This window comes from Mesoplodon bidens (genome assembly GCF_964165515.1).
Source record: "Mesoplodon bidens genome assembly, chromosome: 1".
Lineage (NCBI taxonomy): Eukaryota > Metazoa > Chordata > Mammalia > Artiodactyla > Ziphiidae > Mesoplodon > Mesoplodon bidens.
In genome coordinates, this window is record NC_138176.1 from 225038449 (window position 1) to 225054326 (window position 15878).

General features: G+C 43.9%; 1 protein-coding gene across 9 annotated transcripts in view; it reads left to right on the forward strand.

Annotated features, from left to right (window-relative positions):
• The first annotated feature begins 2293 nt into the window (after nucleotides 1-2293).
• The window catches only part of DCLK2 (doublecortin like kinase 2), a 161981-nt gene continuing 148396 nt past the window's right edge, over nucleotides 2294-15878 (forward strand). For all 9 annotated transcript variants that reach the window (XR_014016495.1, XM_081242378.1, XM_081242373.1 and 6 more), the window contains exon 1: nucleotides 2294-2830. Coding sequence is in view for 8 of the 9 variants with exons in the window: in XM_081242378.1 (XP_081098504.1) it covers nucleotides 2410-2830 (421 nt within the window). In the remaining variant the exon portion in view is untranslated. The remainder of the gene's footprint in view (nucleotides 2831-15878) is intronic.

A 15878-nucleotide genomic window follows, 5' to 3' on the forward strand; every position in this document is an offset into this window, starting at 1 on the left:
TGAATCACTAGGTGTGGGATAATTTGTTACTACAGCAATAGATTACAAAGTGGGCTTTTTTTCCAAGAAAGAGTAAGAGCAAAACAAATGAACACACCCATTTTAAGCCATTTACAAAGTTGAAAGGCTCTGCAGTTACTAGTACTTAACAAGCCCTTATCTCAAGAAATTTGCCATTTAGTTCCTTGTTTCTCAAAGTGTTGTACCAAGACCAGCTGTATTGGCATTACCTGGGAGCTTATTAGAAATACAGAATCTCAAATTCCACTCCAGACCTACTGAATCAGAATCTACATTTTATGGGATTTCCCCTACTATATGTAAGTATACATCAGAGTTTGAGAAGCAGCACTGATCTGTTTGAATACTAATGTTACAGCCTATAGTTGGAAACGCTGGCTGTGCATTGAAGCACTTCCAAAAACTACTGTTGGAGAAGTCCATCCCCAGAAGTTCTGATTTAATTGGTCTGTGTTAAGGTCTATTATGGCCATGGACCTAATTATACTTCACAGTTTTTCCCCTGGAAAACTATGTTGAAGCCTCAGATCAGCCCTAAATTCCCAGCATGTTCCAGTCCTGGTTCTAGAAGTCAGGTATGCCCAGGTGTGTCCCTGGGGGAACTATGGTGCACTAAGCAGGAATCTTCTGGGGCACTGCATGCCAGGGCAGCTTCACAGCTGCTGAAGAACTACTGCATATATCTCTGCCTTCTCTTATTCATACTCTTCCAGGACTTAGTTCATTCCAAGAGAAGCATCCATGTTCTTACCTTACAGGTCGGTTTGGATTTGCTGTCTAGGGCCACTCAGAGAACAGGTGGTGAATAACCTAAGGTTTCAGGGTAACTTACCCACCTGTCAGATTAGGACCAAACTTCTTTTAGTTTCATCTTTCCCTAATGGTAAAAGGGAAGTAACTAATATTTCTCACAAGCCTTTGGGGAATATGCCTTTACTGTTGACCAGGCACTACTAAATTAAGACTTCGAGTATGACGGGTGCTTACAAATGTTAGACCTATTACTTAATGAGAAGCTCAAACTGACAACAATAAACATCACTTGAATGTAAGCGGGGGTGGGGTGCAGGGATTTTCTGTTTACGAATGCATCCCCAGCGACGGAGACAATGCCTGGCACATTGCATGCTTTAATAAATATTTGTTAATTAAGTAAATTCCTCAAAAAACAATAACTTCTGATCATTCACTCATTCAAAGTTACTGAACGTACCATGTTAGCGAATCTGCAACGGAAATTGTTTTATCAAAGGATTTTTAAATAAAGCTCCAGATTTCCTTTTAAAAAATAAATAGTGTGCCCCAATTCAATGCCATGTTTCAGGTTCCTGCCCTAGTTTAGCCTCGGCTCCTCATTTGGAGGCTGGCTAAGGGATGTGATCCCTGCCCTTGAATCTCCTTCCTTTGTAGTTTTTTTGACCTGCGCGGTTCCGTTTCCCAGGCGGAGGAGCGCGCGCCGCGGCTGCGCCCATCAGCGCGTGGAGCGGGGTTGGGGCTGTCAGGCGGGCGGGGCCGCCTAGGACCCTGGAGGGGCCGATCGTCTCGCGCTGCAGAGCCTCCTCTCCCACCTCTCTCCCTCCGGGGTTTGGCATCCCTCGGGGAGCAAGAAGCCCCCTCCAGCCCTGACAGCGGGCCGGGCAGGCGGTGCGGTCGGGCCCGGGGGCGGATGCTCGCGGGTGGGCCGGGCCGGCCGGCTGCGGGGGAGGCGGGCTGCGTTATTTCCCGCTAGGGCCAGACTCCGGGAGGGACTGGCCTGCACCGTGCTCTCGGCCCCAGCCAGCGCGCGCCGCCCCTCGGGCAGGGCCTGGAGGCGAGCGAGGCGGCGGCGCGGCATTCCGGGCCTCGGGCCGGGCGCGTGAGCGGGCCGGGGCCGGAGCCGGGCCGACGCCCCAGCGGCGCCTCTCCCACGCTCGCGGCCCCTCCCCCTCCCTTCCTTGCTTCCCCTCGGATCTCCCGGGAGCGGCGGGCGGACGCGAGCCGCGGCGGGCGCCCGAGCTTTGTGCGCGCCCGCGGGCCCGGGGCGAGCTTCGGGCGGCCCAACTTGGCGGCGGCCGGCGGGCTCCCGGGAGGGAGTTGTGAGGCGTGGCCGGGTGGAGGAGGCGCCTGGGGGGGCGTGGGGCTCCCCGGCGAGCGGGAGGGACAGAGCGAGGCGCGCCGGACAATGAGCTGGGCAGCTCGGCGCTGCGGCCACTTTTAGGGGGGCGCGGGCCGGCCGGCGCCTCCGCGGCTCCACCTGCGAGGAGAGGGCGGGATGCCAGAGCTGGGTGTCCCGGCGCTCTGAGGCTGCTCGCAGTTAGACGTCCCTGAGCCGGTGCTCGCCTTGACCCTGGGCTACCTGCAGGCTTTGGCTGGGACGTGTTTCGTGGGGGCGCCCCTGGAGCAGCCGCGATGGCCAGCACCAGGAGTATCGAGCTGGAGCACTTTGAGGAACGGGACAAAAGGCCGCGGCCGGGGTCGCGGAGAGGGGCGCCCAGCTCCTCCGGGGGCAGCAGCAGCTCCGGCCCCAAGGGGAACGGGCTCATCCCCAGCCCGGCTCACAGTGCCCACTGCAGCTTCTACCGTACGCGGACCCTGCAGGCCCTGAGCTCGGAGAAGAAGGCCAAGAAGGCGCGCTTCTACCGGAATGGGGACCGCTACTTCAAGGGCCTGGTGTTTGCCATCTCCGGCGACCGCTTCCGGTCCTTCGATGCGCTGCTTATGGAGCTCACCCGCTCCCTGTCGGACAACGTGAACCTGCCCCAGGGTGTCCGCACCATCTACACCATCGACGGCAGCCGGAAGGTCACCAGCCTGGACGAGCTGCTGGAAGGTAGGAGGGAAGGGCCCGGCGCGGCAGGTGCGGCCCCGCGTGCCGACAGGTGCACGCGCTCTCCCGGCGCTGCGGGAGCCTGCGGGGGGGTTTCGAGGCGGCCGCAGGAGTTGTGCGGTTCTGTCTTCTTTTCCGCAGGCTCTATGGGTGGGGCGCGCTTCCACATATACTCTGACTGTCCTTCCCAAAAGATTTGCCTTAGAAAAGAAAGAAAGAAATCCTAACGGGATTTGGTGACATTTCTTAAGATAGGCGGACTTGTTTTGTTTTTTGCTTTTTTGAAGTGCAAAGTCTCATGTGAGGATCTGGGTAACCCTCTAGCTCATAAGCTGTCTGTTCAGCCCTCTGTGTGGAGCTCAGTGCCGGCACCTGTGTTTCAGCGTTCAGGACCCTGTTGCACCTGCTCTACTCAGAAGCCGTGGTTGTGAAACACTCTAGGTTCGCTTTCCTGGTTTGCCTTGCGGCAGAAGTTCCATGAGGTCAGGAGGGGCGATCCAAGACAGTGGTTCTCAACCTTGGTTGCATCTTGGATCACTGGGGACTTTAAGAAATATGGGTGTCTGGGTCCCATCCCCGGATACTTGGATGTAATTGGTTTGGCGTGTGGTCGGGGCATCTAGAGTTTTCAAAGATCCTCAGGAGATTTGAATGTGCTGCAGAGATTGAGAACCGTTGTGCTTAAGGGTTTCCACGTTTGGTTAGTAATGAGGTGAATCAAGGGCAATCTCTCCTGCATCCTCCCCTACTGAAAGTAGCTAGTTAGGGTGACAAAGGCCATTGGAATCAGCAGGTGGGGCCCCTTATAAATTAGGCCTAGGGTGTCAACCATGCTTGACTCGAAGGGACTGCTTGGCTGTATGTTGTGTCATCCTTGAATTCCTGCAGTATTTACTCTTTTTTCACTTCAGGGAGAGAAAGCATTACTAGTAGTTAAGAACCTATATCCAGAACTAAACACCACCCATAAAGATCAGACAGAACCCAAGTATGTGCTGACTATGTGTTTATATACAGTCTGCTCTCATGCATCTTTCTTAATGCAAATGGCACATATTGCTATGGTAGTCATAGCAATGTTGGCTTGGCAGGGGAAGGAAACTGAACTTGAAGCCAACTATTTTCTTATATTAGCACATCATGTTCTTACGTTCTGAAGACACTGTCCATTTTACACATGAGAAAACTTAAGCAACATGCCTTGTCATACAGGACCTGCAGTATATGCCCTTTCATCTACAATTCACTTTTAAGAAATTGATGTAGCCACACTGCGGAGTCCTGAAAGTGGTTGAGATTCTATTTAGTCACTGTTACCAAAAGTCTTCCCTGCCTTGGCTAGATGAGGACCCAGCCAAAACTAAGTTGTCGCGCGCGCGTGTGTGTGTGTGTGTGTGTGTGTGACTTCACAGATTCTCCTGCTCACTTGAGTGTTTTGGTTTTAAAGGCTTCCCGAGGAGGTGATGACAACCAGAGGAGTATAAATAAAATGAAGATACATTGTTAAAAGGGCTTTATTGCTTTATCCTGTTACGTACTTAAAAGCTACATTTGCCTAGATATTTCAAAACTGAGTAACGAATTTTCTGATTGACCCAAAGCTAGATTAGTAGCTCTGTGGAAGGATCAAGGCAATGCCTTTTTTACTTAAACACTCATTACTCACATGCCCTTGGGATACTGTGCCTGGTGTGGTCTGAGGAGGGACAGTAGTTTTAATATTCTTCTCAGAAGTAATTTTTACAGTGTATTTGCTACATGAAATGAACATACTCCAGAGGTGAACATGATCCTAGGGAAGATGGTCAAGGTGTCCATTATGCATATTAGTTGAGTGCACATATTGTACATTGACTTTGTTATTGCCCAAGTGGTGCATGGTCCACTGAGTCTAACTCAAACTGTAGGTTCAGCAATAAACTGAAGGTTGATAAATATCCTTTGAATCATTCATTCACTGATTTGTGGAGGAGGGGGAACCATAAGCATATGTAGAGTCCAAATTACACCACAATATGAAAAATAATGATAGAACACAAATATTTGCACCATGGAAATGTTTCCCTAGTATAGCCAATTGCCCACTTGTTTCAAATATAATAAAATTACATTTTATTAAATATACTACAAATACTGCAAAAGAAAATTTGAGCACTTCTTTTGTCATAGTGGCATTCTCTCTGACAATAGATCTTTGTCTAAGTCTTGAATTTCCCACAAAATGAGTGGAATACCCTGTTTCTAGGCAGTTTTTAAGAAAAGAACCATCAATGTTTACTATCAACTATTCAAGAATTTAAATAGTTTCAACTTTTAGTTAAAATTGTGTACTCGAGTGTTCAGATTTATCATGCAGAAGAACTAACCAGCTACCTGTGTAGTTATTATTTGCATCAGTAAAAATAGGTCTGTGGTATTTCCCATGTTGTCAAAATTGACTATTTCATCTTAGTTCATCATTTTTAATAAAGATTCTCTGATAGTATTTTTTACACCATTATGTGCAGCTGATCTCTCATTTGCCTCTTCCATTCCATGAAATTTGTACTTTAGGAGATACTGTTTTTTTCCAAAACGTTTTTTTCCAAAACGTTTTTTTTCTAAAATGTTTTCAGTGGAGAATAGAAAGTGATGACTCAAGATAGCTAGGCATGAACACTCACTCAGAGCCTCAGTCCCATTGAACTCAGATGACAAAAGAAATTTGCATGGCCCAGATTTTTTTCTTCTGCCCTTGAGAGTCTCTGGAGACCAAAAACTGTTCAGGTGTAGGCTGGTACTCCTGCGCTACACTAAACCAGCAGGCATTTTGAGCCTATTGTTTTAGCTCCCCTGCTGCATTAATTTCAATGAGTTAGTGCTGTGCATCCCCGTAATCCTGTTTAGTCTTTACAACTGGATGGGGACCTTCTCTCAAAGGAGGACTGTGCGTCATAGCAGTCAGTACCTGGAAAATCAGGTTAAGCTGTCTGAAGCCATGAGCCAGCCAACCGTGTCACATCTCTGTTAGACAACTGAAGATGTCTGGATGGCGCGTTCCTAAGTTCTCAGTCAGAACTCTTGGTCTTAGTTTTTTTTTTTTTTCCATGAGTGTTCTCTTCTTCGGAACATTTAAGCTATAATTATTTTGATGTCCCAAAGAGAGATGCCCAAGCACATTAGAAACAATGCGTGACGAAGTTGGGGTCCCTAGGTTCTGTGGATTTGAGAAAAATTCACCTCTGTTCTCAGCCTTAGTGACCTTTTCTGTTGAAAGAGAGGTTGGCAGATCACCTAAGTTAGATCCTTTCTGGTCTAAAAGTATATACCCTTCCCCTGCCTAAGTGGTTATTTATTGAGTGTCTGATGGCCTGGGCTGCCTTTCCCTACCCAGAAACTATCTTCCGGAAAATTGACAAAGCTGCAAATGTCCTACACAGCAGGGAGTGGGTATATGGCTCTGATGAAGTATTTGACAGGAGCCAAAACATTAAGAGCTACCCGTCTCTGCCTCTTTCGTTCCAAAGTAATATGTCATTTTATGTTGTTTATACCTTTTACTCCTCAGTCAACAATAAATTAACTGATTGGATTTTTTGGCATGTGAGAGGATTTTGATCATTTTGACAGGTGATACTTCCATTAAGTTAACTTGAAAATTAGCTTGAATTAACTTGAATTTAAGAAACAAAGTTCTAAGAAAATCAAGCATTTGAAGTTTTTGAGGTTCTCCTACTAAGCCTAGTTTGAAACTCTTTGGTTATTCAATCTCCTTGAAGGTGTTAAACCAAAATATGGTGACAGTTATATTTAAGTAAAAATGAGTTTACATTTAAGTAAAAATTAAGTTACATTTTTAAGTTACATTTAAGTAAAAATGCATAAGAACTCAGATTATAGGTTTTATCCCCTTGAATGATAGATTTTTAGAGTAATAATAGAAACTGAGCTCTTGGAACTTGTTATACTGAGGAACGCAACATAAACCCATGAGATGTAAGGTATTTGCACATAGTAGTCAAAAGCAGTACACGTTTATATAAGGCAAGCATGATGATTGGACATAGCAGTTTAACATTGAATCATCAGTCTGCAAAACCTTCTCTACCTGGCAGACTCCTAGACCCTCCTAGGTCCAAGACCCTCTTCAAATATCATCTTTCTATGAAATCTCTTCCCAGACCTCAGGGGCATTGGTCTCAAACTGTTGTCGATTGAGAGCATAGTTGTTGTTGTTTCAGGTGCTGGGGGTACAGTTCTAGAATGCTCACATTCTAGAGGGACAGAGAGAGTGAACACACACACACACACACACACACACACACAGACGATGGTTCCAGCTGCAGGGCTGTAAGTGAAATGGTAATGAGGTGGGGCAGGAGGACCACACTGGCCAGGACAATGGAAAAGGATTCCCAGAGGAACAGATGTTGGAGCCAAGGCCTGAGGTCAAGCTTAGAACTCTGCCATTTTCTTACTCACAGCATTTTTCCTTTCCTCTATTGTAACACTTACCTTTATAATTAGAGGTATATTGGGTCTGTTTTTTTGCACTAGACTAAGCATGTCGTGAGGTTAGGGATCTTGGACACAGTAAGTTCATTAAATAAGTAGCCCAGAAAATGACTTTACCTCTAAGTCTCTGGATTATCAAGGGAAGTTTTGTATGAATTAAGTTTGAATAGGGTTGTTCCTATGTATTTGTGAAAATATGTATTTTGAAAAATTGGATTATATTCCAGATAAATCAGAGATGCTCTGCTGACTCATCGCTGTGGAGAGAATGACTTTTCCTCAGTACTTGCATCTATAAATCTGATTGTTTTCTTCTTCTCATTTCCTCAAAACAGGGGAACTCAGGTCTGCTGTAACGCAGCTGCATAATAAGCTCTTTCCAGAGGTAATGGGAAGAGAAATTTTCATTTGCAGAATAAAGAATTCTAAAGGGTTGGGGGAAGAAGGGAAATACTTGGGAGAGCATTTATGAGATGAGGGTCAGACAGAATGATACACTGGTAGTTATAAGAAAAGATCCCTATTTCATGAGGGTTTAAACTATGGAAATGGACATTTTATGGCCCTGTCATATGAAATCAGGGAAACTAGATATTCCCTTGACTAGTGATTGTCAAACTGCTTTCCTCATTGTAGAGAGGGCCAGGGGAGTTTCTCTGGGTCTGTACTGCCTGGCTAGGTCTCTTCTCATCCCTACTCGCCCATGCTCCTACCACTTCTGTTTTTGTCTCTTCTGTTGATAAAGTAAACCATTACCCTAAGGATTAGGGATCCTATTCTTCTCAACATTGCTACCATTTTTTAGATGTTTTATATGCAATCATTGTGTGAGATACTTTGTGTTTTATCTCACCCTTGTTATCCCTTACGGAATAGGGCTGCATTGTCTTCCCCATTTTTTTTTTTTAAGGTCAGACTTTATTTTATTACCCAGATTCTATTTTTATTTCCTGGTAATTATTTTTCTTTTCTTTTTTTTTTTTTTTAAAGAAGATGTTGGGGATAGGAATTAATTAATTAATTAATTAATTAATTTTTGCTGTGTTGGGTCTTTGTTTCTGTGCGAGAGCTTTCTCTAGTTGTGGCAAGCAGGGGCCACTCTTCATCGCGGTGCGCAGCCCTCTCACTGTCGCAGCCTCTCTTGTTGTGGAGCACAGGCTCAGTAGTTGTGGCTCACGGGCCTAGTTGCTCTGCGGCATGTGGGATCCTCCCAGACCAGAGCTCGAACCCGTGTCCCCTTCATTGGCAGGTAGATTCTCAACCACTGCACCACCAGGGAAGCCCTGTCTTCCCCATTTTGCAGCTGGGGAGACTGAGACTCAGAGGATAAAAAATTGTCCCCTTGTACCAGTCAGAAGAGGTAGGGCTAGAACCTGAGGCCTTTCTCCTTGGCCTTTCAACTTCTGTATTCTTAACTGCTATGTTCTACCACCTGTGAGATGGGGTCCATTCTGACCCCTGAAGTTTGCATAGGTCATGTATCAGCAATCTAGAGCTGCATCACCGCTGCAGCCAAACCTGTTAGTTATTTATATTTGGAAAATGAAGATGGTGGTAGTTCGTCAGTCACTGCAGATGTAAAGACAGTTTTAGGATGTTTTGTGTATGGTTCCTGAAATGAACCATACATTATCCTATACACCGGCATAGTAGGGTCTGTGCATTCAAATTCTGCAGAGTTGTCTTGCTTGACTTTGGTTTCCTTATCTGCAAAATGAGGAAGGTCAGGTAAATTGCTAAGGCTGCTTCCCCTTTAAAGTTCAGTGATCTTGGGAAATGCTTCTGGAAGTGGAAAAGAGAAATGATATGTCTGGCTCCATGTCTCTAACAATTGGCCAGGTTTTGTCATTGAATGTGGTTACCTGGGTTTAGATGGAGTTCTTAAACCCTCAGTAACCTATAGGAGGCTCTTCCCCATGGAATCTTCTCAGGAAAGGGAAAATTATGTACAGGCCCATTGAGGGCTGGGACCATGGTCATTTTGTTAATTCATTTATCCTATCAATAAATACTTCTGGCACTTGATGTTTGATGATTACTTTTGTGCCATATATAAGGTATTTTGATGGGTGGGAATAGGTGGATACTGGTTTTTAAAAAATCTTTCTTAGTTAAGACAGCCAGCTGGACAGTTGGCTAGACTTGCAGAGGTCAAATAAGGTCATGCAAAAGGCAAATATTCCTTGCCCCTTCATATTTCAGTTTTGAAATAAGTTTTTATTCAAGAAAAAAGAGATGCAGTGTATTTGTATGTTAACAATTTATCAATTTCACTAGTGTCTGAGATGACTGACTTGATTTTTCTCTTTGGACATCTTTCATAATCAAATTCTTGTACCTTTATTTTGAATGTATGTTTAAATCCCAGGACTATTCTAAGCCCCCTAATATTTTCAGTGTCTGCTTTGAGTTTGTTCTCTGACGTAGCTAAGACTTAGTTTCGTTCATCTTTTAGCATTCTTATTTTAAGCATTGTCTTTAGAAAATTTATTTCACATATAGTTTAAATACAATCTGCATTGTATAATACTTTTTTTGTTTTTTGGCTGCATTGGGTCTTCGTTGCTGCATGCAGGCTTTCTCCAGTTGTGGAGCGCGGGGGCTACTCTTCGTTGCGGTGCGCAAGCTTCTCATTGTGGTGGCTTCTCTTGTTGCAGAGCAGAGGCTCTAGGTGCATGGGCTTCAGTAGATGTGGCATGTGGGCTCAGTAGTTGTGGCTCACGGGATCCAGAGCACAGGCTCAGTAGTTGTGGCACACGGGCTTAGTTGCTCCAGGGCACATGGGATATTCCTGGACCAGGGCTTGAACCCATGTCCTCTGCATTGGCAGGCGGATTCTTAACCACTGTGCCACCAGGGAAGTCCCTCTACAATACTTTTTAAATTCTATGAGTTGGAAATATAATTTAAGGCTAGAATTTCATTCATTGACATGCTATAATTTTTGCTCTAATCCAGGCTATTTTACCCTGTTTGCCATATTTCTTGCAGCCTGAAGCAGTAGACTAGCCATATTGTAATTTGTCAGAAGCTACTACCTTCAAGACAAGGAATGGGAAAATACCGATTTGTGAGATCAACTTTAGTACTTTTGATTACACTATAACATTTACTAACGTCTCAACATAACTAAAATAATCTACAATTATGACCTACTATGTTACCATTTGTTTGTATGTTGGTTAAATTATAATCACTTGCAACCAAAATGTATCACAATAGAAGTTTTTTAATTGTCATTGATTTATTTCTTCCTTCACTGTGTATGTTTTACAAACTTCAGATTACTTTGTTAATTTTTATGTAATAACAGTGTCATTATTTCTGAAAGGCAGTGATTGACGCTCTCTTCCCCAGTATCCTTGTCCATTATCTTGGTCTTTTGACAGTATTCTACCTCATCTGTTAAGGAAGCAGGAAAAGAAAAAGGAGCTATGGAAACTTACTACTGGTTATACTCTTCATCAAGCCTCTACAAAAGAACGAACTTGAGAAATAGCTTGACGTAAACTCATCTCTTCTTAGTTTAGTGATCAAGGCCAATAGCTGGAAGGTTCTGCATGAACCTTGTAGCACTTAGCAGAGTCCTAGTGTGCAGTGTCTCTTCGATAAATGGGAGTGGTCCTCAGCATCTCAAACCAAAATGCGCGTCCTTGTAATTTCCCCACCGTTTGGAGCTGCGTAAGACTCCAGATGGAGCTACACGTCAGCCCTTCAGACATTTTATGGCAGTGGTCATGCTTTACTGTTCCCCCTTCCGCCCATCCCCTAAACATCACTACTCTTTTTTGACAAACATCTGGTTTCTGAATCCTTCATCACTTGCACTGAATCTTTTTGAGCTATTCTCACTATCATCACTTGCTTAAAACTGGAGCTAAGTCTTCCTCTTAGACCCATAGTGAGATTTAAAGGGTTGGGGGGGTGGCGGTGAGGGAGGAAGGTCTTAAGCAAAGACCTCCAGAAGCTGGGGAACTCTGTTGAGGGAGGTTTTTACCTCTACTCAGATGATGAGCCAACTGAAGGCCTGACCCTATATCCATTATGCCCCAGTTTACTTACAAACAAGTGTAAGATGGGCACATTTTGGTTTGAAGATCTCTTTCTCAGTATCCTTAAAATTGCAGTGTTTCTCAAACTTTTTCAAGGTTTGGGATAATTAAAATTGAAAAACAATGTAAAAATCTAACAACCAAGTTGCAGAAGCCCAGCATTGCCTTAATTACTTTAAATATATTGTCACTTAAATATTTCTAAAGGTAGATGTACTTATGCATATAGCTCTTACACACCAATACAACCCAAGCGAGACAACCTAAAAACCAACAAAACTGTCTAACCAATAAAAATGGAAAATAGCAACATAAAGCTCCAGATGCTCTTTGCTCAAACTAAACTGTTCCCAGTGTGACCATGGTGCTGAACGCTGAGTTCGGTGCGCTGTGTTTCAGAATGCCGTGTGACGAGTCAGTTTTGCACTGCTAACAAGCCTTCATTCCCACAGAGCAAAATATGTCCTCTGGACTTAACTCTCTGTGCATGTCTTGTACATATAGTAAGTCCACTTCTTCCTCATTAACTCCCAGCAAAGTTACACCACTTGATGCCAAAGGAGTTGAGGCTGTGGTCACGGAGTGGCCTGGCTGCACTTGATTTAGAAATAGACATTCAGATGTTCCAGAATAAGATGATATAAACATTTTAAGTCTTATCATCAAATTAAGTATGGAATTGGGAGTTCCCTGGTTGCCTAGTGGTTAGGATTCTGGGTTTTCACTGCCATGGCCCTGGGTTCTATCTCTGGCTGGGAAACAGATCCTGCAAGCCACGCGGCGCAGCCAAAAAAAAAAAGTACAGAATTAAAATTGCCAAGGTGAACGCTTGTAGATTGTGGGATACAGTTGGCTCAGGTTTGAGCAGCAAGAAGACGAATAATGGATCTGATCTGTAGGTTCCATCCTACCAGGAGATTAGATAGAATTTTTTTTTCAGTGGGTAAGCTTTAAGGCTTTTTGGTTAGTGAGCAGCATTTTTGTTTTTACTTTTACATAATTTCTTTGGTCTTAAGTTAACTCCTCCCAAATTTCAATGCCGAAGCGTGGATTTGTGGACATACTTCTTCCTACATATTCAGATGTTCAGTGTAACGTCTCCACACCTTTCTCCGTGGAAGGTATCACAGTCGTTTTCAGCCTTCAGATGTGTTGAAGGGGCACTGGTCTTAGGGGTGAAAGATCTCATCTTGTGTCCTCAGCCCCTCCCTGTAGGAAAGGCTGCTATATTCATTTTGTGAATGCGCCAGCAGTGGTCCACGGATAAACCAAATGAGTACAGAAGGGAACAGCATCCAGGTGAGAACAGTGTACTTTATGTTGCCATGCTGGTTCCCATAAAGTTAAATTCTGCGCACTGTACAGTTTGGGTAGAAAACCCAGTAAGCTGTTTGCCACAACAGAATAGTAATCAGTCTGTCTTTTCTTTACCCTGTATTCTTCTGAACCAGCTGGGTGTGGGAATGTGTCCTTGATGTGCTTTAGATGGAGATATGCACATTATTGTCTACCCAATAGGACAGTCTCACAGATGCTGTACTTCATTAAGGACATCAAACCATCTTGTAGATGCAACATACCCAAATTTATTTTCCTTGGTTACATTCCTTTGGAAGTAATTTCTTTCTCAATTTTGGAAGTTGGGAAGGAATTTAGGTTTTTAAGATTTTTTTTTTTTTTTTGCGGTACGCGGGCTTCTCACTGTTGTGGCCTCTCCTGTTGCGGAGCACAGGCTCTGGACGTGCAGGCTCAGCGGCCATGGCTCACAGGCCCAGCCGCTCCGCAGCATGTGGGATCTTCCCGGACCAGGGCACGAACCCGTGTCCCCTGCATCAGCAGGCAGACTCTCAACCACTGCGCCACCAAGGAAGCCCAGTTTTTAAGATTTTTGCAGGTATTAGACCTTAAGTGTCAGCCATACTTTCTTTTGTTTCCTCTTTGTCTTTTCTCTGTTACCATATTTAAAACTGTGTGTGTGTGTGTGTGTGTGTGTGTGTGTGTGTAGGGAGGCTTTTCCTTAAGCTTAATGAGTCCTTACACTTTATTATTATTTTTTTATTGGAGTGTAGTTGCTTCACAATATTGTTAGTTTCTACTGTACAGCAAAGTGAACCAGCTATATGTATACACATATCCCCTCTGTTTTGGATTTCCTTCTCATTTAGGTCACCACGGAGCATTGAGTAGAGTTCCCTGTGCTATACAGTAGGTTCTCATTAGTTATCTATTTTATACATAGTGTCAATATCATATATATGTCAATCCCAGTCTCCCAATTCATCCCACCCCCCCTTTCCCCCTTGGTATCCCATACATTTGTTCTCTATGTCTGTGTCTCTATTTCTGCTTTGGAAAAAGACAGTCTATACCAATTTTTTCAGATTCCACATATATGTGTTAATATACAATATTTGTTTTTCTCTTTCTGACTTACTTCACTCTGTATGACAGTCTCTAGGTCCATCCATGTCTCTACAAATAGTCCTTGCACTTTAGACTTGTAAACAAGTTTTCTTTTTCACCATAAAGTTCAGTGCTTGCTTCTGCTCCAAGAGTTAGGTATAGTCTCAATGTTCAAATTTTGTATAACTGATCTTCTGCCATAAATGTCAAAAATAGTTATAAATAGCTCACTAGTGGTTTTAGGCAGTTAATGTAAGTATTTTTACAGAGGTGGATAAGAGACTTTCATAGTCACTGATAGAAAAGTAGGCTAAAACAGTCTGTTGTGGAACTTCCAACGGTGTAACTATGCATTTAGCTGTTTGTAATTTCTAACAGTAAATTGACATTTTAAATGTTAAGGGATTATTTTGACTTAGCTATTAAAATATATTTTGTATATAATACACACACAAACCCATACACACCCACACACATGTTCCATTGATTGAAAGACACAGTGCATTTATTGGACTAAAATGTGCCATGGACTCTTGGTGCTTTGATGGTGTGAAGTGAAAAAGAATACTTGGTAGGTACGAGGCAGCCCTCACAGCCTGCTTGTTTTCCTCTGTGCTTTGTTTGCCCTTTGATGAGGTAGAATGACCGAAGAGTGTCTCAGACCACACACGATGTCCGCAGGCTCAGCGGCCATGGCTCACGGGCCCAGCTGCTCCGCAGCATGTGGGATCTTCCCAGACCGGGGCACGAACCCGCGTCCCCTGCATCGGCAGGCGGACTCTCAACCACTGCGCCACCAGGGAAGCCCAAGAGTGACATAATTTTTTAAAATTATGAAACACATATCTATAGAAAATTCATAAAACATACATGTACAGCCCAGTGAGTTATTATGAAGCGAACACCTTTGTGACTACTATCAAGAAATAGAGTATTGGGAATTCCCTGGCTGTCTAGTGGTTAGGACTTTGCGCTTTCACTGCCAGGGCCCGGGCCCAATCCCTGGTCAGGGAACTAAGATCCCACAAGCCACATGGCATGCTCCCCACCCAAAACAAAAGAAAGAAAGAGAGAGTACTGCCAGCATCCGAGAAGCTCTCCCAGTGTCCCTTCCTAGTTACAACCCTTCCCAAGTTACGGTAGCCTGACTCTTGCTTTTCTTTATATTTTTACCAGTGATGAAGGCATCCCTAATCAGTATAGTTTTACTTTTGTCAGTTTTGAACTTAAATTAAATCCTACTGCATTCTATTCTTTTGTTATCTTTTGATCACGGTTATTTGTAAAATTCATCCAAGTTGTTGTGTATAGCTGGCTTGTTCATTTCCATTACCACATAGTAGTAGTACATTATATGAATATACCACAATCTGTGTGTCTGTTCTCTTGCTGATGGATATGTGGATTGATTATCATCTTTGGCTACTGAGCCCATTCTATGAGAGAGAGGGGGGGCGTGGAGAGAGAGAGAGAGAGAGAGAGGGAGTGTGTGTGTGTGTGTGTGTGTGTGTGTGTGTGTGTGTGTGTGTGTGCACGTACTTACGTACGTACTCTGGTGCCCATATACAGCAGTTTCTCCAGGGTGTTTTCCTGGGGTGGAAACGTATATGTTGTCAGCTTATCTATCACTAGATAATGCCCACCTGTTTTTCCTAAGTGATTGAACCAATTTAAAGTACATGGAAGTTCCAGCAATATATCAAAGTTCCTGTTGCTTTACCTCCTTAGCTGGGGTATTAATCTTGACTGGTCAGTAAAAAAAAAAAAAAAAAGAGGTAAGGAGAGAGAAGGAGGAAGGCTATTTCAAGCATATAAGAAGGAATGAGAATAAGAGGGTGTGACAAGTTTGGAAGGAAAGTACAAGTACGCTGGTGCGACACTAAATTAGGAGCCTGTGGGAAAGTGGTGAGAGGCGAGATGGAGGTATGTGATACGCTGGGGAGTTTGGTCTTTCTAAGGGCAGTGACGCAGGCAAAAGGTATCAGATTACATTTTTAAACATCTTTATTGGAGTATAATTGCTTTACAATGGTGTGTTAGTTTCTGCTTTATAACAAAGTGAATCACTTATACATATACATATGTTCCCATATCTCTTCCCT